Source organism: Letharia lupina (assembly GCF_014066315.1).
Source record: "Letharia lupina isolate WasteWater1 chromosome Unknown contig_5, whole genome shotgun sequence".
Lineage (NCBI taxonomy): Eukaryota > Fungi > Ascomycota > Lecanoromycetes > Lecanorales > Parmeliaceae > Letharia > Letharia lupina.
In genome coordinates, this window is record NW_023502974.1 from 985,992 (window position 1) to 1,007,077 (window position 21,086).

At 51.5% G+C, this 21,086-nt stretch overlaps 8 protein-coding genes across 8 annotated transcripts; 4 read left to right on the forward strand and 4 right to left on the reverse strand.

Moving 5' to 3' along the window:
• Positions 1–517: 517 nt before the first annotated feature.
• On the forward strand, positions 518–2,133 carry HO133_008549 (uncharacterized protein; the record flags this gene model as incomplete). Its single annotated transcript, XM_037299415.1, has 6 exons — positions 518–857; positions 957–1,103; positions 1,240–1,289; positions 1,438–1,588; positions 1,683–1,757; positions 1,865–2,133. 6 exons carry the CDS (start codon positions 518–520, stop codon positions 2,131–2,133), a joined length of 1,032 nt encoding a protein of 343 aa, XP_037155416.1.
• A 1,756-nt stretch (positions 2,134–3,889) lies between these two features.
• Positions 3,890–4,603, reverse strand: HO133_008550 (uncharacterized protein; the record flags this gene model as incomplete). Its single annotated transcript, XM_037299416.1, has 1 exon — positions 3,890–4,603. The coding sequence occupies one exon, from the start codon at positions 4,601–4,603 to the stop codon at positions 3,890–3,892; it is 714 nt and encodes a 237-aa protein (XP_037155417.1).
• Positions 4,604–7,289: 2,686 nt separating this feature from the next.
• Positions 7,290–8,564, reverse strand: HO133_008551 (uncharacterized protein; the record flags this gene model as incomplete). The annotated part of the gene is made up of 2 exons (XM_037299417.1): positions 7,290–8,403; positions 8,461–8,564. The coding sequence occupies 2 exons, from the start codon at positions 8,562–8,564 to the stop codon at positions 7,290–7,292; spliced, it is 1,218 nt and encodes a 405-aa protein (XP_037155418.1).
• Positions 8,565–10,056: 1,492 nt separating this feature from the next.
• On the reverse strand, positions 10,057–11,658 carry HO133_008552 (uncharacterized protein; the record flags this gene model as incomplete). The annotated part of the gene is made up of 3 exons (XM_037299418.1): positions 10,057–10,230; positions 10,280–11,428; positions 11,485–11,658. The coding sequence occupies 3 exons, from the start codon at positions 11,656–11,658 to the stop codon at positions 10,057–10,059; spliced, it is 1,497 nt and encodes a 498-aa protein (XP_037155419.1).
• A 463-nt stretch (positions 11,659–12,121) lies between these two features.
• On the forward strand, positions 12,122–12,899 carry HO133_008553 (uncharacterized protein; the record flags this gene model as incomplete). Its single annotated transcript, XM_037299419.1, has 3 exons — positions 12,122–12,498; positions 12,555–12,798; positions 12,858–12,899. 3 exons carry the CDS (start codon positions 12,122–12,124, stop codon positions 12,897–12,899), a joined length of 663 nt encoding a protein of 220 aa, XP_037155420.1.
• Positions 12,900–14,614: 1,715 nt separating this feature from the next.
• On the reverse strand, positions 14,615–15,803 carry HO133_008554 (uncharacterized protein; the record flags this gene model as incomplete). The annotated part of the gene is made up of 3 exons (XM_037299420.1): positions 14,615–14,671; positions 14,735–15,283; positions 15,339–15,803. 3 exons carry the CDS (start codon positions 15,801–15,803, stop codon positions 14,615–14,617), a joined length of 1,071 nt encoding a protein of 356 aa, XP_037155421.1.
• Positions 15,804–16,861: 1,058 nt separating this feature from the next.
• HO133_008555 (uncharacterized protein) lies at positions 16,862–18,569 on the forward strand (the record flags this gene model as incomplete). The annotated part of the gene is made up of 3 exons (XM_037299421.1): positions 16,862–17,360; positions 17,415–17,560; positions 17,613–18,569. 3 exons carry the CDS (start codon positions 16,862–16,864, stop codon positions 18,567–18,569), a joined length of 1,602 nt encoding a protein of 533 aa, XP_037155422.1.
• A 392-nt stretch (positions 18,570–18,961) lies between these two features.
• HO133_008556 (uncharacterized protein) lies at positions 18,962–20,130 on the forward strand (the record flags this gene model as incomplete). Its single annotated transcript, XM_037299422.1, has 4 exons — positions 18,962–19,118; positions 19,202–19,608; positions 19,777–19,935; positions 20,002–20,130. The coding sequence occupies 4 exons, from the start codon at positions 18,962–18,964 to the stop codon at positions 20,128–20,130; spliced, it is 852 nt and encodes a 283-aa protein (XP_037155423.1).
• Positions 20,131–21,086: the final 956 nt, after the last annotated feature.

Here is a 21,086-nt window from a genome sequence, read left to right on the forward strand (position 1 = left end):
CATGCCTTAATTTTGTCTATCAGATTCACTGGACGACCATAGTAATCTACGCTGAGCGTCTCCAATTGATGGTGCAGTTGAAGGGTAAGCCTGGCTAGACCTCCCATGCAAGATTTGTTGCAATAGGGGTGGATAGGACGATTTTGGAGTCGCAATCGCATCTTTTTGTTTAACTTATCTTTAAGGCATGAGCCAGCATGTTTGTCCCTCGAGAGATGCTGGGTTTGTGCATACGCTGCTCACACGATACAGCCAATGAAGGGCGAGAAATGTGGCAAGGGGGTGGAGAATTAAGGGGAATAGTTGCTAAACAAAGGTAAAGCCGCTCGACGAGAGACCTAAGGTAGGCGCGCATAAGTGAGGATATATCTCGCACGTCATGACGCTTGTAGGGTTTTTGGCAATCATAGGCACAAAGAAGACTTCAGACCTTCGCGACTGAACTGGCTCTCTTTTTATGAGCGCAAGTTGACCATCCTGACATGCTAGAGGTAGCAGTCTGTCTCATTTACAAACCATGTTCTTCTGTCTGATACTATGGGCCCTATACTCAGACACTGTCCTTGCTGCGAGTCTGTCGCGACGTTCCGAAAGCGTTGGCAGTCTGGCCGCTGGGCCAATACCATCCTCTGACTTGCTGTCGCCTGCAAACATCCTAGTACCATCAAGCAACAACTCCTCATCTGACAATAGGCTGAAAATTGCATGCGACGCAACGAGATACGGGAAGAATCTGAAAGTAAGCAGTTGTCGCAACGTATTCAATTTCATGAAGAAGGATGAGACCACATACACTTTTGCCGAGCGTGACAGCGGGGTGCCGAATGACGGTCCGCTCCCTTTGAGAACGCTCAGCAGTAAGACCCCCATAGTCTACTTCTTTCTACTTCTTGGATACAACACCCGCTACTTGGCCTGCAAATATTCTTCATCTCACACTGACGCATGAACAACAGACGACGGGTTGTGCTTCGTTCAGCCAGTCCTGAGCGCAGGCGCCATATCTGGGAAGGCGTCTCCGACTGAAATCGGCCAAGCTGCCTTGGTAACGCTTCAAACATGCGTTATTGAAAGAGGGATGGGAGGTATGGCCTTCAACATAGGTGAGTGATCAAAGGTCAGGCACCATGGGACTTGCAACCCAAAGTCTATACTACTTCGAAGCCCGATGGAGTACGAGCATGGAGTATCTGGATGTTGAATGACTTCCTCTAACATGTCAAAATCTATACACTTTAGGCGGCGACAACAAAGTCAATGTTGCAATCGCTGATTACAAACCACCGAATGTGAGTTTACGGAGCCTTTTCCCTACAACCGATACCATAGTTGAGTCCTCAGACATATCTCGGGAGCAAATACTCATAACGTATCCAAATCTTGTTTTGCGACGAGTTTTCTGCCTTGGGGAAGTCATACTGACTTCGAAATGTGCAGGTCAAATGCGACACGACTTCGACTCCCGGACCTGCGTGGAATTCATGTGTGGCTATAGTCGTGAACATGAGAGCTACCAAGCAGGCTCGCGTATTCGGATACTCTGGAGACCCGAGCGTTGAAGAGGAATTGCCCCTTGTGCTAGAAGGATGTAAGAAAGCATAGCTTGTCTACCTCAGGTCAAGAAACAGCACGACTAATATTCTATTCCCTTTCTTTGTGGATAGTCGATAGGAAATGTCAAGCAAGCATCGACATTGAGGGTCCAGCGACTGTTATGACCTGGTACGAGCTTTGGGAAGCGGTAAACGCCATCACTAGTATGTGCACGAGACAGAAAGGCAAGGGCGGTAAGGCAAGAGGCCTTGGTATGTTTACACATGAGAGCCCACATGTTTTCTCAAAGGTGCTGACGAGTGATCGAAAGGTCGTCGCGGAAACATCCGTTTGGAGCTGTCGGGCAAGAAGTACGACCCCGGTGAAAAGGTTGGAAATGCGTCGAGGGTCTCACTGGCAGATGCTGGTGTTGCACTGCAATATTTCGACACGGTGTCTTCGCAGGCCGGTTCGACCGGGTTCAACCGGGCCATCCCTTTCGAGCTGTTGAACTTGACGGGAGTGATGCCCGACAATGGCTCTTCGGTGACTCTGCCCGGTGACCCTTGGACGAACGGTTCGGTGATGGCTAGTGCTTGAACCATCAGGCAGTATCAAGCATTTTGAAGGGGGCTCTGAGCCGTGAGCAACGCGGCGTTGCAGACTTGTGCACCGTAACTCCTAGGTGGCCTTGTGATTGCTGGCCCGGAAATGACCAGAGCAGGCTGATGGGGTACGGAACGATGATTGGGCCACAAGAAGCTTGCCTGCCCACTCCATTGCAACACATTCCTTGTTTTTCCAACTTTCATCCCCGTAGTCGCTCCCTTCCTTCCTTCTTTCTGTCTTTCTTTCCTGCCTTCCGTCACCCACACACACCCTCTTCCCTCCCCTCCCCTCCCCTCTCCCCAAGCTTACGACGACTTCCCCTCCACCCCAGAAAGCAAACCCGCGCCTCTCCCCCACTCCATCCCTCCAAACAATGCCTCCCCGACCCCAACGACCAAGTAGCCCACCAGCGCCTCCAAACCGCAAAGATACCCAACAAAAACCCCCCCTCGTGAAAGCAAAGCAAAGCAAAACAAGCAAACACGTCCAGTCCGTCCATCTCTTCGGACCCCAAAAACCCCATCGAGTAGATCGTTCAATCAAAGCACCCGGCCCCCAACCCCAAAGCTGATTGGCCCCAGCGGATTTCTAACCGCCTGCTACATCGAGGTAGGGACACATGCGTCCGCGATCCCTCCTCGTGCAGCCTGGGATCCTTCACCCCCTCGGAATTTCAGTAGTTAGGTCACTACACCACACCACACCACAGCAGAAAAGGTAAAATCCGCGCCCATCCCTGCACATGCAGTAGAGAGAGAGAGAGACAGAGAGAGTGCAACGGTAGAAAAGAGCATCGGTATCCTATCCTATCCTATCCTATCCCATCCCATCCCATCCCATTCTATTCTATTCTATTATTGAAAAACACCCAACCCACGGCGCTTCCCAAAAAAACGATCCCCGTTCGACGATCCTGACTGGGCCCCCCCGACGGCCTTCCGTTAGCGTGTTTTGCGCAATGTGAGTCAGGGTAAGGTAAGGTAGCGCCCCTGTGTGTTTAGCGTGGGCGGCTACAGCTACGTAAGGTAAGGTGGTGGTGGTGGTGGTGGGGGGGAAAAGAAAAGGGCGGTCGGTACCAAGGGGATGGAAATGGATGGGGTGGCCCGCTTTTCGATCGCCGCTTTTAACGGAGCTTGGGGGGGCAGGGATGGTGGTGGGGAGAGGGGGGGGGGTCAATAGGGTTGCATGATGCGAGATGCGAGATGATGCAGGATGGGGATTTGGGGTGGATCAGCGGGTTGTTGTTGTCGTTGTTGTTGTTTTTGTTGTTGTTGTTTTTATGGTTGTTGTGTAGAGAGAGCGGGTGGGTTGGGTGGAATTGGTGGGAAAAGCGATAGCATGAATTGATTTGATGTAAGCAAACAGTGGTATCTTGGCGCAGAACATTGACTGTGCCTTGCCCAGCTTCCCCCCGCTTGTCTCCTTTGCAAGCTCCAATGCGCCAGTAAGATTAAGAGCAAACAAAAACAAAATTTGGCAGAACTCCTGTCTGCGGGGTCAAGTCCGACGCCGAGCTCCAAGTTTCGTCACGTCATATGCCTCCCATGTCGCGTAGGTAGAGTGATAGGTAATGCAGTGGCTTCGAGCAGCGCGTAAGGGCATTGGGGGAGGGGGGCAACATTAGGTCGTGAAGAGCTTTCGATGTGAAGTAGTGTAGTGATGATGGATGGGCGTTTTGATTGCATGGACAAATGTGGGTCGAATCCTCATAGCGAGGTTGAAGGTGTATGAGGTGCAGGTGCGAGCTCTACTCCAACCTCCTCTTCTTCCCCTTCGGCGCCGGATCAAGCGGCGTGATCGGCGACCTCGTGTATGTCACCGTTTTCGTAATCACCTGCCTCACGCTGACCGGCTTATGTGTACACGACCTGGGCCCTTCAAAGTATCTCGCTTTCCCATCGACGACCCAGTCGGCAGGTGAGTACGGAGAGCGGTGAGCGCTACTGAATGCGCTGCTTTTTGGCGAGTCTGTAGCGGGAGACCAGGCTGGTGATTGTGGGATTCGCAGTTTCCGTAGGAGAGTGGGTGTGCGTGCTGAGTTCGGAGGGCGCATGAATGGTGAGGGTGGGATCATGGGTGCGGAATCTGTTTTCGAGATGTCATGGCTGCTGCAGAGACAGCTATTGGCACTGGAGGGCTGGGTGATGGGTGTGGATTTGCCGGAGAGGCGGTCGAACATTGGCGATCTACCTGTGGAAGGGGTGGAGACGGCAGGGGAGAGGGTTCTGAGGAATTCGGTGTAGGCTTGTGGTGGTGTGATAGGTGTTTTGATGTCATCCTCTTCTTGCTTGATCATCTCCAGCCGGCCGGGCAGTGGGCTGCGTGGTAGCTCTGAGGGTAGGCTCGCAGTTTTAGGTGTCTTGAGAGCGGGCAAGGTCGGCTTTGGGGATTTAGGCGTGTCGGCGGTAGGGGAGGTGGTGTTGATGGTGGGAGGAATGGGCTTGGTCGAGGTAGGAGACATGATGGCCGTCGAGTTGGGGAGAGCGTCTCGTCAAATGAATGACTCGAGGCAGGATCAGACGGCGGTGCCTGCGGCGGGCAAATGAGTGAGCCGTGATGGCAGCACAAGAAAAGAGAGGCTCTGGGGCGTGACGGGCTTATATGAGAGGAGAAAAAGAGGAGAGGAGAAGAGAAGGGGAGAGGTGGAGTAGGAAGGTAAGCACATACCTGATTTGTTATTGGGCTAGCAATCAAGGCCAGCGCGCGGTGAGGGATTGAGTGGTTGTGCGTGGGTGCTTAGCTGGTCAAAAGCCGGGCGGTTACAGGAGTGATTTTCGCGCCAAGACCCTTTTGCTTTTCTCAAACAAAAATAAAAAAAAAAAAATTTCTGTTACAACAGCGTTGTAAAAAGGATGCAAGCTGATGCAAGATTAGAAACGAACTAGCTTCTCTTGGTTTAGTGAGCTGGGATCGCTTCTGGGGTTGATCCCGAAAAAGAGTGGAAGCCACGAGGGAACTAGGACGATTGAGGGATGACAGGGATGGGGAAAAAGCCGAGTGGGTGTTCGTGAAAGCTCGTTGGCTCTGGAAGCGCTGTGAATGAAGCGATTGATTGGGCACAACACCTGAGTAGCCTGACGAATTGCTGTGATTCGTGCCCCGTCCGTGCAGCTGATTAAAGGGCGACTCCCGCCTAGAGTATGATTCCACCACGATGGACCTAGAGCACTGCCGTCAGAGTCACAGTGGTCACGGTGGTGCCAATAATAATGCTATTCTTACTTTACTGATCCTCATGAGAGATTGGACCCAACCTAGCAAGATTCCGTATCAACAAAAGGGCCCGAGAGAAACGCGAAGGAACAGTGTGTTCGCCAGATCAAGGGAGTGGGAGCGCTAAAGTTGTGATGGCTAAGGTACCCCCCAAGCAGCCTAGGGAATCCCAGCGAGCAGGTAGATTCTGGATGTCACTCTACCTTCCTGAACGGAGGGCCGTCTTTATATAATGGAATCTGGCTTAGCCAGCCGCCCAAGGGGTCTCTATCCTGAGAGGCATGAAAGCGCGCGAGAAGTGCTACCAATATGGTATCAAGACTTTGCTTGACTCGCTACGAATGGGCTTGCGTGCTTTCATCTGAGGCTCCAAGCTTGAGCGCCGAGCAGTCCGGCGTCAAAGGTCTGCGTAGAGTGACCTCAGGCGGCTCTGCGACACAATTGCTGGTGTGAGGGGATCTGACTGGCTGAGAGCTTATTATATAATCGCACGACGACTGGTCAACTTGAGCCGCTTCACTACACATAACAATATTCCGCACGCGGGCGTCCATCTCATTTGACCGTTGCTCGAGTCTAAATAACGCTCTGATTATGTCTCAGCCAATGCTGTCTTGCTCAAGGACCCGACCGCCTGGTTCCGACATTCTCAGGGCAGGCTAGATTGACCTGTACCAACATGAGAGGCTCAGAGTCGTAGCTCTCCCGATTTAGTACCCCTGAAGCCGCTGACTGGGATTCTCAAGCCACGTGTTTGTCAGAACTTTATGCACTCCGTCATCCTATGAATGCTTGTCGCCATGAAGGATTCACGGCCTAAAACGTCTCTAAGATTCCGTAGATGAATGGTGTGTAAGGCTTTATGAAAGGTTTGTGGGAGGAAACAGGTAGACGCAAGTAATAACAGAACAGAGCGCTTTGCCGAACACATCGGAAATAGAAAAAATAATTGAACAATGTTATTCTTGTTCAGTCCATCAATGCTTGACGCCACAAACTTACCAGGCCTCTATTGAAGCATTGGAGGCAACCCCTGCGTCGATTCAGAGTAGACACTGTATGAGAAGACCGAGGAAATCAATGCTGTTGACGCTGTCACTTAACGTAAGAGAAATCCATGGGAATTGAATCGAAGATGCCTATGCCTGGTCACAATGACTGGTCCCACGTAGTTGCTCGAACTGATGGTCCAAATTCCTTCAAGGGTCGTGTGGGAAGCATAGAGGAGCTGTGAGATGGCTGGTCGCTAGTGCGGTGTGTCGATGCTGTCTGGTAGACGCGTGGTATCTGTCTTGTGGTCATTGTTCGCCTCGAATTGGGAAGCACTTGGGATCGAAGACGTGCGCAACTGCTTGCCATCAAGTCAATATCCGGTCTCATGATTTGGGTGATTGGCCCAGTTTACAGGGAATATTGCATTTATTATCAAGATGTTACTTCAAGGATGCTGGAAAAGTGATGAGGATACCGAAAGGAGGAACAATAAAGCCTCTCCAAGCGCCTAGAGCCCAACTGGTCCGGGAGCCCTTGGACAAAAGCTTGGAGAGCATACCGGAATAAAAACCAGATTCCTGTACTTCAAAGAAACTATCCAGCGGCACTGCTTATGGAGACAAACCAAAGGTCCAAAGGCATTATTATCCAAAGTGGCAAACAAACGCCTGGCTGAATCCCGTAATCCGTAGTGGCTTTGCTATTCTTGTGCGCGCGGTGCAAAAGAAGCAAAAAGATAAGAAACGCTAGCAAGGCTGTACCCTTGCTGGCTCCGCACTTTCAATGGGGTGAAAGTCGTCCAAATACCGATCCTTGTTGTATTACCTGCCAAATGGGGGGCCGGTCTCTCCAATGTCCGTCACGCCCTAGGTCTTCTCGAGGCTGTATGGAGCCTTCGCCAACAACCTGTGGTCCTTCGGGATTTTCCTTGTAGGCTTTGGTCACCTTGGGTATCTGGGCATGCTCTTTCGCTGCTGGACGAGGGCCTCTGTGTCCTTGTAGAGTCTGTCCAGATAGTCCATGGTAGTAGCATCCTTGAGCATTCTTCCCACTTGGATACCAGCGGAAATCAGTTGGAGTACATGACGATCATCCTTTAATGGTCTCGACTGAGGCTTGGTAGAGTGACGCATCTCCACGGAATTGTCCAGCAATGTTGTTAGCTCCTTGATCTGACCATCGTAGATTGCCTTTGAAGGTATACGACGCTTAGTAGCCAGCCTCTTCAGCAGATACACCCACTCGGTCCAAGCCCTATCAGTGGCAACTCGTACCATGGGCTTTCCAGCTTCCAGTGGTATCGGGAATTGGTACATGGCAATGAAATCAAAAGCGCATTGGGAAAGACGTCTGTTCACGCGAGACAGGATGTCGTTCTGTTCTTGAAGGTCTAGGCTGATTGGCTCGTAATCCAGGTCTCGTTCCCGAGCCTGTTGGACTTGAATCTTGGGCAAATGCTGAACCTGGCCTTCAGCAAACTCATCTCGGCCTCCACGGAATCTCCTTGGCTGTCTCTCATATCCTTTGGGTTCGGGCAGTATGGCCGCTTCCCTTGAAGCAACTCGTTCATCCAGGTACTCAGCACGATCCTGTGGAATTGTATACTCCGTTTCCCATGGGTTATTGCCTGCCGAAGAGGGTGGTCTTTGGTTTACATCCTGGCAACTCATGCGACGCGTTAACCCTGGAGGAGATCTCACTGCATTGAATCCCATCCCGGCCTCTGGGTGCGAATAGGGATGTTGAAATGAGGTTGGAATCCTTGAGAGTTGCGGCGCCGCCTGGCTCAAAGTGTCCAGCCGATCTGGAGGCTCATATGACCCAGGCCTTCTGGTGGGAGGAGGCATAGCCAAAACGCGATTCCTGTCCATAATCTCATCTCGGTATGGCGGAATGATTTGTTGCAAAGCTCCAACGGCCCTGGGGTCAAGACTTGCACGCTCCTCAGAGAATCCGTAGAGTGAGCTTGGAGAGGCCGTGCTGTACGCATCCGTGTACACAGGGCGAGAGGCAAATGGCGCGATGCCATGGTCATCGGGATACGGTTTATGAGGACTACAAGACTGTTAGCTAACCCGATAACATCATTCCAATGACTTGACGGCCCTTCACCTTCGGGAAGAGGCTTCATGTGGGTGGCGGGAAGGAGCGAGGTCTTCCCTATCGTGTCCTGGTCTCGCCCATTGATCGGAGTGATAGCCTTCCCGGTGTGACATGTTGAGAGACTGAAGTATCAGTATAGAACCCTTACTAGCATCGATAAGACAATAGAGTTGCAAATATTCGGAGGCATGGCCAAGGGCGCAAGGAGACTTTCCTCGAAGACATACTGTTTCTCGCAACGCTAGGACTCGAGTGGACGTCAACTAGAAGACTACAGCTGGGGAAGCATCATCCTTTCGGCGCGCCGGAGTCGCTCATGAGGACTGCAGATCTTGACGCCCGAAGGAGCAGATAGCAGGATTTGCTTCTGGGATAATTATCAAGGATTCCAGGGATTAACCGCAAAGATGCAGCCCTTGCTGACGACGATCTGTTGAGGCAGGGCTTCCGGTACGATGAGTTGGCGCCTAAGACGTCGTCCGGTGATGGCAGTCTACGGTCAAATGGCGGTATGCATCTTCGCGGTGTGGCCCAGTCGGCTGGCTGGACACTCAGAAAAAAGTTAAAGCCTAACGATGACGGGCATTTTCTCATCCAATACGGTGATCCGCTCAATTGGGACTCCGACAGGGTGGCGAGAGTACCGTGAAACAGGCACATAGCACGTTTGAGAGTCAGACCGCAAGGACTCTTACCTTGAGTGTGAAGACAGAAGCATCGCTTTCCACGCTGTAAGGGCCGCAAGACAGAGCCGGGTAATAACGGCATGCGGAGATTGGGTATCCATGAGGCGTGGATGATGGACGAATAGCGAGAGTTTGTGGCGACTAGAGATTTGGTGGATTGAAGATACAAGCCCTCGATCCTCGTGATTGCGTACCAAACTTGTTTCCTTCCTCGTCAATCGACGAATACTTGTGGAGAACACCAAGACGCCACTCTGAGAAAGCATATGCATTGCGGGTTTGGACTGAGAAGGGATATTAGTGGATCATTCGCGTCGCCTTGATGGCGTGCGCGTTCGTTGTCAATGCAGAAATCAGTCCTGGATTTGGACACCGTAGGCACCAGCAGGCGGCATGTGCATCGATCTTGAGACGCCGAACCGCTTAAGCAGGAAGGCTCATGCATCCTGATCACTGGCTAGAACGCCTGTTGAGTTCTAAAGCATCGCTGGAGGAAGTCCACGGTGTAAGGTGGGAGGTGCGAACGGTCAGCGCCTTACGCCCAAAGAGAGCGAGAGATGGTGAGGCTGTCTGTGGTGATATCGTCTGTATGCCCAATGATCTGCAATTGAAATTTCCATCATGAGTCTAGAAGAGATCCTCGCCGTCGAGATTAGAAGCATTTAGAGGCTCTGGGTTGTGCCCTTGCATTGATGAAGCGTTGATGAAAGATTGTGCAGCAGTTGCTGCCCAAAAATTGCAGATCTTTGCTTTTCGCCCTAGACCAAAAACTACGAGGCACATATGACCTTTTCCCTTGGCACGAGCTAATCGATGCAATGTCAAAGGTGAGGCATATGTCCATAAATATATCCCAATATTTACTTTATAACATCAGCCACCAGTCAGCTCTTGATCCCGTGGTCTCATCCACACTAGTTCACCGCGTCAAAATCTCGTACCCACACTCTTCTCGCCCTCGTTCAAAGGCTACCGAGAAAAAACTCTGCATCGCCATGTAATGAAATAGTATGCCGCCTAATACTGCCAAATGCCATATGTTGTGACTACCTCCAACATAGTCAAACCAGCCGTGCAACCACCGCTCCGGCACCTGCCCATGCATCAGTCCAGCTATCATTCTGCCCTTTCGGAGTACTTACTTGACCTGCGTAAATGAGGGCACCGACAAAATACACGCTGATGGATTTTCCGATCGGCGCATAAAACGCCCACGCCCATCCGGGACTTCTAGTCCAGCTCAATTGAAAGATCGGGGCAAAGCCAGTGGCCGCAAGGGAGACATAGAACAGGACCCGAAACCAATTCATATCTGCGCGGTTGAACGTTGGATGCCAAGGTAGAATGACACCCCCTACACCTAGAGTGGCGGTGGTGGTGATATAGATCCAGCGACTGACGGGTTCGCAATAGAAAGCAGTGTATTCGGTTGTCATGATGGAAGCAGCGATTAGCAGTGAAATGCCGGTGTAGTCGACGCAAGCAAAGCGTTCCATCAGGGTCTGCTCCGAAATACTGCTCATCGTATGCCACATACACGAGCAGACCAGACATTTGCAAGCGGCGAAAAAGAAGGCCGCAGCGAAGAAGACGTCGGTCTTGGAGGAATGCGAGAAATTGACAGAAGAAGGGTAGAAGTAGAACGCGATAGCCAGAACAATGATCAAGCCGATGGCATGAGACCAGATGTTCACCGTCTCGTTGGAGAAGTTGAAAGCCGACTTGATGCAGTCGATCTTGTTTTCGGAGAACCGGTAGCCCCGCGTGATGTGAGGATTGACTTGCCATGGGTACGGTAGGTCATCGTATGTGATGAGGCGGTGCTCTTTTGCCCTTTTGACGGCATGCTCAACATTCTCTTTCAGCGTCTCTCTTGCCCGGCGCGCCTTGTCCAACCCCTCATCTACCACTTCTCTTGCCTTCTCGAAGCCCTCTTCTGCCATGCGCCAGCCTCCGTCTATGATCTCTGAAAACCCCGTATCTTTGACAGCAAGAGCACGAGCCTCCAGATCTGAAAGAAATTTGTCCGTGAGTCGCATGCCAGCTTGTGCTTTCGCCTCCAGCGTCTCTCGGGTTGGCAAGGCATCGTTGTATCTGCTCTCCACGGTCTCCACGAGTATCCTTGCCCGTCGCCGTCCAGCGCCAATCAGCTCGCCTGAGACATGTGAACACGATTCTCGGATGGCATCCAAGGTGAAGTATGCGCCGCTGACTGTTGCATCGAGCTTCAAGTTGCCATAGTTCTCTATCCAATCTAAGCGTCGTCCCAGCTCGGAAATGAACAGGTCAACCTGGTTAGATGATCAGCGTATGAAAGATGCTGCAATTGAGAAAGGTAGAGACAAACTTTCATGAATATGACATCGGAGTCCAAGTCGTGAGAGTGCCTCCGCCATGGTTGGTGGGATGAGTGCCGCCGGGATTGAGAGAGTGGCGACGCCGGTGGAGGTGTTGCCGTAGTGTGCGCGTCTGATGCTCCGTCATGAGACGAAAGTGTGAGCGAGGGGGTAGAACAGGGCATGACGAGCGATGTTGAAGAAAGAGAGGGCATTTGGAGGGTGGATTGGATTGTTTTTGGGTTCAAGGACTTGTTTGGGGAGGCGGGCTGGGCGGGGCTTCTGGTTTGGTCAGCTGGTGGGGTGATGGGAAGAATGCGATAAAGTCAATCGATACGAGTAGGTCAAGTATATAGAGTACTCGTAGACAAAGGTTTGAAGAGATGAAAAGACTAGAAATAGAAGTATGTATGTACACGGAGAGTCGCACGTGGGGTTTGTAGCTGTTGTAGTAGGATGGAGGACTGCACTTTTTCATCATCAGATGCAGCTGGTGCAGGAGCGCAGGGGTCCAGCCATTGCGCATTCCAAGTGGCAAAAATTCAAGCTAGCCACTTTCCTACACCAAATGCCAAGGAAATGCCAAGACATGCTGGGGAGAGTCTGGGAATTTGGTGAATCGATCAACAGCAATCACAACTCTTCACCATGCCAGCATCCACTGCTGATACCAAGACTGGAGACATAGTGACTGACTCCTACCTCCAATCAGTCCTGGCCACATCTCTCCGCACACGCGAGCAATGTATGCAACTCATCGACCTGGTCGGAGCCAACGCCGTTGCCGCCTCGCAGGTACCCTCGGTTGAAGTCCAGCTCGACGTATCCAAGCAGCAACGCCTACTTTACTCCCACCTCGGCCAGTTGCGGGATTTGAACCGCAACGCAATTCTCAAAGTGAGGACTACAAAGCAGACAACGGCAGAGGCGCGGCAAGAAATCGACAGGCTACATCTGCAGCTACAGAATCTGTACTACGAAGAAAGGCACCTCCGAGGCGAGATTGCCGCGTGCGATTCTTACGAGTAGGTTCGAACTTGCGAATTGTCGCTGCAGACGAAGGCTAATCCCTTTCGCTTAGTCACAAGTACCAGCAGCTCCCCCTGATACCCGTTGGAGATTTCCTCGAAATGCACCCCGAGCACACAGAAGACGATGAAAAGACAACGATGTTTGCACGCATCAATCACGAGCTCTCGGAGCGTGAACTGTTGGAGCAGGAGCGGCAAGGCCTACTCAAGAAGAAGCAAGGCTTGATTGCGGACAACAAGAAGAGGAAGGATGACCTCGCGAGCTTAGACAAGGATTTGGAGACATTCATCGATGTGCGTGATTTCCTTTTCTAGGCTACTTCACGCGAACGCGTGATGCTGACTCGTATTAGGCTGCCAAACCCATACAGAAGATCTTCGAGAAGCAATACTGAGCTTTCACGAGCAACCGTTCCTTTTTTCGAGGAGTGGCAGCTTTTTTTGGAGCCGAGTTGTGGTTTTTTACCTGAGGGCAGGCGTTCCAAAGGAGTGACACACTTGGGGGAGCGTGAATTTGAGATACCCATTTCGCGATAGCAATCCATAGCGTGCACTCATAAACATCGACAGAGCTTCAATTCGTTTGCATGTGACTCATTTCGAGTGACAACTACTCACATCTTCCGTCGGCATCCGAGAGTAATCCCCAACTTCTCCTACAATATATCTTTTCCTCTTTCACATGTCCTTAGCAGCATACAAGATTCAACTACATTCAGCACACTAACCTGCAATTCACCGTTATCTAGATGATCTCTCAAATACACACAATACCAGTGAGGACTAATCCTTATCTGTAATGAATTAGAGTCTAGTCAATTGAATTTCATACAAAAGGAAGGGGTGAAGTTCGATGGACATCAACTCTCTCTCTCAGGTGATGGCGTCTATTGGCGTTGTGCAAACTTCCACATCGTCCCCCAAACAGATATTGGGGTACATGGTATAACCACGCTGTTTTTCATCCACTGTTTATACTTCGCTCGATATATGTAGCTACTCTTACCACTCTACAGCCTGGCATGAGGGTTTGATCCAAGCCTAAACCCTAGGCTTCTATAGCCCTGGTCTGCTCGAGCGTGGGTTTGCAGGCTCTACTACCCCACGTGCCCAAACTTTTCATGCTTCGCATGTACTGTCTTCCCAGGACCAAACTCATTGCCACTAGTTTTCAGGAACAAGGTAACGCTTTCGCATTCCAAATATCCCATCCGCGGGCAAGCTCCTCTTTCGTGCAGTCGGCGACGTTTCCGTTCATTGCGTCAATTCTCTTTACAAATTTCTTTTCAACCAGTGGCGATTGACATAGTCGAAAATCAATGTACCAAGCCACAGAGCCCATCAGCATAAGAGAGCGTCGAGATACGTAGCCAATCCACATGAACATGACGACCTTGAGAACCTGGTATAACTGAGCGTCATGCCGCTTGTCCCTAGTCCTGTCACACGAAGCATGCTTCACGTGGCCAGTAGTAACACGTCTGTCATGGAGAGGAAATGTTGGGTATCTCGTAAGGCTCTTGCTTCCACCGGTTTTGGGGCTCTGCGAGATTTTATCTGAATAGATTGGCTCGATCGCCGCTGTTGGATGCTGCGGCGGCTACTTTGAGTTTAACGTGAGGGTCGCCTCTCCTCCTGATACTAAGGAAAGGATGTTCGCATAATGAACAATCAAGAAGGTTATTGAGCTGAATTGCAGAGTCTTTGGTTTGCAAGAAATCAATGCCCATGAAAGGGGACCCTTTGGGCCGTGCTCATCATGCTAATGGTCGCGACCATCTTAATCAGCTCCGGCCCTGCATTGTTAGATCCCTCGCATCCCGTGGCGTTTGGTCGGGAAAACATTTACCGTGAGTGCTGCGGCTGCTTCTCTTAGGATTGAAGTGCTTTGCTTCGGAATTGAAACAACGGGATTGACACTAATTCTGGGCGTGGTCCTCTGGTTCTGCATTGTCGAGGATTCTACTGCCAGTGCTTAGTTCCGCACTTTACCTTCTTCCATCATGATTGCACATCTTTTTGTCTTCTAGGTGCTGACGGCCGCAGAATAAATCGCCCTAAAAGGTGCGACGTATCGGGAGCTCATGATTGAATTGGATTCCAGGTATCATCAGCGGTGTGCTAGCTTCCCAACGGCCCCGGATGACTTCAAGCGCTGGGCATAGTCCTTTTTCATTTTAGCGGGATTCAAACGGATATCTTGGGGTTAAGAATTTTTTCGGAGGCTTACTATGCAGCTAATGCGGATACCCTCTTCGATGCCCACTCGAGGCTTGTACCCGAGTAACTTGCGCGCCATTCCTCCACTACAATACCTCGTACCACATGCATCAAGGACGCTTCCGCGGCTCAACGTCGTTGGGGTACCAGTAACACAGGTTACCAACTCCGCAATGTACCCAACCAAAGACGCAAGAGACACGGGTATGTGCACCTCATATGATGGATAATGACCAAAGTTTTTCCATACTTCCAAGCAAAAATCTCGAAATGGAATGGGTTCCTCGTTAGAGATAAAGATTGCCTCTCCAGCGGCAGTTCTTGTCGACAGCAGATTCTCCACCGCCAGTACGTGAGCATCTGCGACATTGCCTACGTAAGTCACATCCCATAAGTTCTCCCCATCACCCACCACGAATGGAGTTTCTCCTTTGGCGATGCAGGCGTGAACCGATGGAATCAGCTGGTAATCTCCGGGCCCAAAGAGTACAGAAGGTCTCAGAGCACAAGTCGCAAGCTTTTCATCGCATGCAGCGAGCACTAATGCCTCTGCGGCAGTCTTCCAAGAGAGTCAGTTGATGGGTGATTCATCGCTGTAAAGAACAGCGACTCGCCTTGGACTCTCCATATATCAATGAACGACTTGATGTTGGCCACCGTTCATCTATATTCCGATACTGGTGTCTCATGTCGTCTGTGATGGCAGTGCAGGACCCAGTCCAGACGAAAGCTTTGACACCAGAGCTCTTGGCTGCCGTAAGCATATTGCGAGTCCCATTGACATTAATATTGAATACATGGTCTCGTTGTTCCCTTCCATAGCGAAAAGCAAGCTCTGGAACCAATCCGGCCGAATGTATAATGACGTCTGGCTTGATGCCATCTACAATAGTATTGACGAAGACAGCATCAGTGATGTTGCCACACTTGTATGTGATGCTTTTCTTTGGCACGTTTGGAGGGTTCAGATCCAGGACAGTGACTACCCATTCTGGATGTTGTTCTTGTACGGCATGGACAATGGCAGAACCTAGGAAGCCAGTACCACCAGTAACAAGCACAGAAGTCGCCATGATCATTTCATACTACTAGACGACTCGGCGTATATAGCAGATTCCTCGTGGCGGAAGATGACTAAAGGTCAGCAGGCCGTTATGCCGGACGCATAGGAGCATTAAGATCCAAATTCCAAGAATCTGACGATAACGAATTCCTGACATCATCAAGAGATTGGTAATGGTCAGCTCGCGCTTTACAAGGAGGACATCCGGAGTCTACTCCGGCCAGCAGTGATGACTGTTGCCGTCTTCCACAAAAGAAATGCCCTTGGCGGTCCCGACGCTTTAAAGGATCGTCGGCCGATACCTACTTGTGGTATTGGACGCGGGAGATCTACGGTAGTGAAAAGGCAGTCTCGGCAATAGGTATGTGGATTTCGGATTACGACCATGCTCGCCTTTACATGGAAGGAACAATGGAATCAAAATCTCACTCGAGCTTTGAACCAAAGGTATTTTCAAGTCTACTTATTACTAACGCATATTCCTGTCCCAATTTTTCTCATGCTCATATGCGACGTGTGGTTTCCTGCGCAGGAACGTTCCATGTGACGAAGCACAAGTTGCGACATGCTCGCAGTTGGAGTCCTCCGCCGGGGATATGAGTTGTTGACAGGGTCTGACATCGATCAAGAGCAAGTTTGGCATTTACAAGGGTCGACGCGCAAATTCTTGATGCGCTTTCTGCTTCCGAGCGAGTGTTTTGTATCGTCGGCTCCATGTCGCAACGATATTCGCGCACAACACGCCTTTGTACGCATACACGATCAGACATAGCATTTTCTTGTTTTCCTATTGGCCTACCACATCAGCTATGCGAAGATTCGTGTCTTCGGTTCGAAGAAAGAATGATGGTTTCACCAACCATATTTGAGTGCGCATCCTCTCTTAGCAAATTGGCTTTTGTCGACGTCGCTTCTGCATTGAGCCACTTGCGATCTGAAAATCCGACAGTTCTTATGTAATGCCATTGGGCAGTCTATGGCTCCGTTCCATTCTGTCAAAAACCCCTCTCAGCATTTCGAATTGCGCAATTGTGCTCCCTCCACATAAAGCTCCAGAACAGCGACGTAGCCATCATGGCATCTTCATTGATCGTTGCTGCTTCAGCAATACTGTCATTGGCTGCTGCTGCACCTGTTCAGGGTGGCATTCATTCCGGATCGCTGAAAGCCAGACAAGCTCCGAGTTGCAACGTAGGCACTCAGGTCGATAATCTCGCCGCTTACGACAGTTCATGCTGGAATACACTCGATATCATGCCATATCTGACAAATTGGAAGGCGACAACTCCTATCTGTACCGACGCAGAAAACAGCGCCGGGCAAACACTAAGCTGCTGCGGGGCTTCTGAGCCCTGGTCAACCTGCTTCCTACGCTTGGCTACCAAGCAACTGAATACCTACGACTGTACCCAACTTGACCCAGCCGAGAGCGTAGGAACTTGCTCCCTTGAATCCGACGGAGGTCGGGCGTTTGCGTTGGACACTGGCCTAGATCCGACCATTGCCTCACAGGTGAATTATGTGGTACTAAACATAATCATGATCAATAACTTTTTTGGCATGTATTACACAGGTCAGCTGCTTTCCACATGTCCGACATGATTTCAAGCGTTGATCGATAGCCTAGCTCTCCAAACCGTGACATCGGACCCAGGACAGACCTTGAATTCTTTGGCCTCCAACAGCGCTTCAACCGAGCTAAACCTGATGAACGTGGGCTTGGATTTACAGAACGTGATGGCGGCATTGACACTAGGTCTGGCATTCCCTGAGGTACGTACTTCCCAACCCTCGTTTCCACCATCCACCAGACTGACCCCTCAAGGTCGCAACCCCCCAGATCAGCACCGTCTCCTCCGACGGCACAACTACCACAGCCACAAGCCCAACCAAACGTGACCCACAATCTTCAGACCCGGGCACATCATCGAGTTCCGCACCTGCAAGCAGCGCATCCATCCTTGCCGGCGGATGCAGTTACGGCTGGCTAGCCAGTTATTACCAAGACGGTCGACACCACCGCAGACAAGAGTCAGTCACCTGTGCGAACGGAACACACACCGAATCAGACCCCAACGCCTCCAGTTCCTCGCCTTTGACCTTAGACCCTACTTCCCCACCGGTCGTCATCTTCAACCAAGCCCTCCGGCAAAGCCCCAACGTCGCGTCGGCGATGTGGCCAGCCGCCGTCAACCCCGCCACCGACACCCTCGCCAACCTCCCCAGCGCCCACCTCAACAGCGCCAGCTTCGCTCCCATCCTCACCGCCGGCCTTCAACCCATCATGAACGACGTCGGCACCTTCATCGCCTTCGCCGGCAACGGCCTCTTCTCCACCCCCCTCACCTCCACCGACGACCCCTCCGTCTACACCTCCGGCTACACCGGCGCCCTGGACACCCACATCCTCTCCGCCATCCTCGCCAACAACTCCATCTCCGCGACCCCCGGCTCCACCGTCGCGGCCAACCCTTGCACGAGCGGTCCCGTGTGCGCCTCGTCGTACTGGTCGCCCGTCACGGGGCGCCAGTACGCCTTCACGGGGTCGGGCACATCGTCGCTCATCCAGGAGGCGGTGGCGACGTTGGAGGTGGATCTCCCGGTGCTGTTCGACGGCGCCTACAATTGCACCTTGGCGGGCCGGGCGGGCGGGTCCGTGGTGAGTCTGAATCCGGACGGTTCGTTGGACATGGCGTGTTTGAGCGTGCTGCCGATGTATGTGGGCAAGGGCGGGTGTCCTGCTGGCGCCGTGTGGGTGGATGGGAAATGTCCGTTCGGTTGATCCTTGTGAGGGAGAGGAATGGGTGGGAAGAGGGAGGTGGGTGGGACGTTCGTTTCGCGTTGTGACGATGGATGGGGATGGGGAGACGGCAGCACGGGCGCTTTGGCGGCTTCAATTCCGGTCTCGTATGCTCAAGATTTTACATTGCTTTGCAGTATTGGAACGAGTGTAATTATCATTCACTACGGCATTTGCTTCTATTCGATCAAGTTTCACATACTCTAGACAAAATTACTCCCAGCCATGGCGATCCCCGCGGCAAGTGCGCCGGCCAGGTGGGGCAGACGTCATTGCAATCTTTGACCCACTCTGCGTACAATCATCGTGCACAACTACTGGACACTCTTCTTCCCGCCACAACCTCAATTGACCAAGTTCAAACACGGTCCGCAATGTCTCAAAACGTGGGAATGAGCAACTGCTGCCTGAGTGGCAAGGTGCATCAAGGCCAACCCGCCGGCCGAGAGGATGAAATCGGCGGCCTCTCAACTTACATTTCGGAGCCGGAGAACCACTCCAAGGCCAAGTCGATAATCTTCATTTGCGACAGTGGGTTGCCTCATCTGCCATCCATCTCGTCATCCATACTCCCGGGCTCCTGTGTCTTGCCCTGCTGACACACCAATCTTCAGTCTTCGGTTACACGTTCCCCAACATCCGCCTCCTGGCCGACGAATATGCCAAAGCGGGCTTCTACGCATACGTGCCGGACTTTCATCAGGGCGACTCCTTGCCATTGTCCTTTCTGGACAATGTCGAGCCCCCCCTCAAGACGCAAGAAACACTCACCCTAGTCGACAAAGCTAAGGATGCCGTCATCGTGCCTACCACTTTAGGCCCGTGGCTCGCCAAACACCGCGAAGGTGTCTCCCGGCCCTTGATCGACGGCTTCGTCAATACCGTGCGCATGACGCCTGGCACGAACAAGATTGGGGCAATCGGGTTCTGCTGGGGCGGGCGGTATGCGATTCTGCAAGCCCACGGGCAGGGCAAGAGTGGAAAGGGTAGTGATATTGGGGGCGTGGATGCGGCGTATGCTGTAAGGCACTTCTTGGAGATGTATCTTCCTGTTTGATACTGCGTTCCAAGTCACGAGACATGTTGTGGAAGCCAATTGCTCGTCCTCCCTCGCGTTATATTCCCTCAACATGTCTCGCGACGCGAAAAACTATCTCGAAACCGAAATACTGACTCCGAACTGTGCTAGTGTCATCCGAGCCTCGTAGCTGTACCAGCCGACTTCGACCCCGTGGAGATGCCGCTAAGTCTGGCGATGGGGACAAAAGATTCTCTTTTGGATCAGGGGACCGTGGGCAAGATTCAGGATTTGATGGCGAAGAAGACGGCTGTGCCGCATGAGATTAGGGTGAGTTGGCCCATCCTTTGGAGTTGAGGTTCGACCTGGTGGATTCGCGCTGACATGTTGGGATAGCTGTATGAGGATCAGATCCATGGATTTGCACTGCGTAATGATTGGAGCAGCGATAAAGATAAGAAGGCTATGGAGTACGTATTTGCGGATCCCATATTATCCCGTTTGAGAGCAAGTCTCGAGTCTTGAGACATTTCTCGGGAGTCTTTACTCTCGAAACACGTTTTAACGCTGGCTATACCTCCTCAAATGGGCAATACTGACGCCGAAATTGTAATTTAGTGAGTCGGCACAGCAGGGCATTGAGTGGTTCTCCAAGTATCTGTCGTAGGTTTGTTGGCCATTCACGGCCTGCTGGCGCGTCATTGTGCTGGACTCTTGAGGCCCATGAAGCCGCTTTGGGTTAGACAACTGATCGGTTCAATGAAGGCGTCAACGAGGTATGAAGATAGCATCTCACGGCTGAGATTCTGGACCTGCACGATGCCGTTTCTGGCAATGAAATAACCGGTTCTTGATAACCGCATGCCTAGTCCAACTGCAGAGTTCCTAATGCGTCGACACCTTGGATGCAGGAAGTACCGTAGATTTCCTTTCGATACGCACACAATTCAAGGCTATCGTTCCTAGCTGCATGGTAAGCCCGTCGACTAAGATATTGGGGGCCTCATGGAGGTAAGGCTCTCTCTACGAAAAAGACAGGTAGATGTTGCATGATTTCATATGATCGTATCAGTACTCCAAAGTACTCGGTAGGTTCAAGTTGGCCGTTGGTATTGACGTTTCATGATATTTGATGGGCCGAGTCGATTGAATTCAGGAACAGGAAAACGATGCCGATTGGTGCAGAAGAAGCACAACATCGTGCATTTCGCCTTCCGAGTTTTGTACCGCCTTTTTTGATGGAATTTTGTATATGAAGCCATATCAACAAAGAGCGTGATACTCATCTATCTCCGCCTTTCTCACTTGAATGGCGTGTGATCAAGGTGACATCGAAGTGGGAGGCAAACCCGATTGAGAGCGGACACTAATTTAGTTTAACGGGAAGCATGACGCGCTACGAAGATCCACTAGCCGCGCCTTCCAAATTGAGATCCACAATCAATTCCAAGCCAGTGAGCCTGCCCATCCACTCTCCCTTT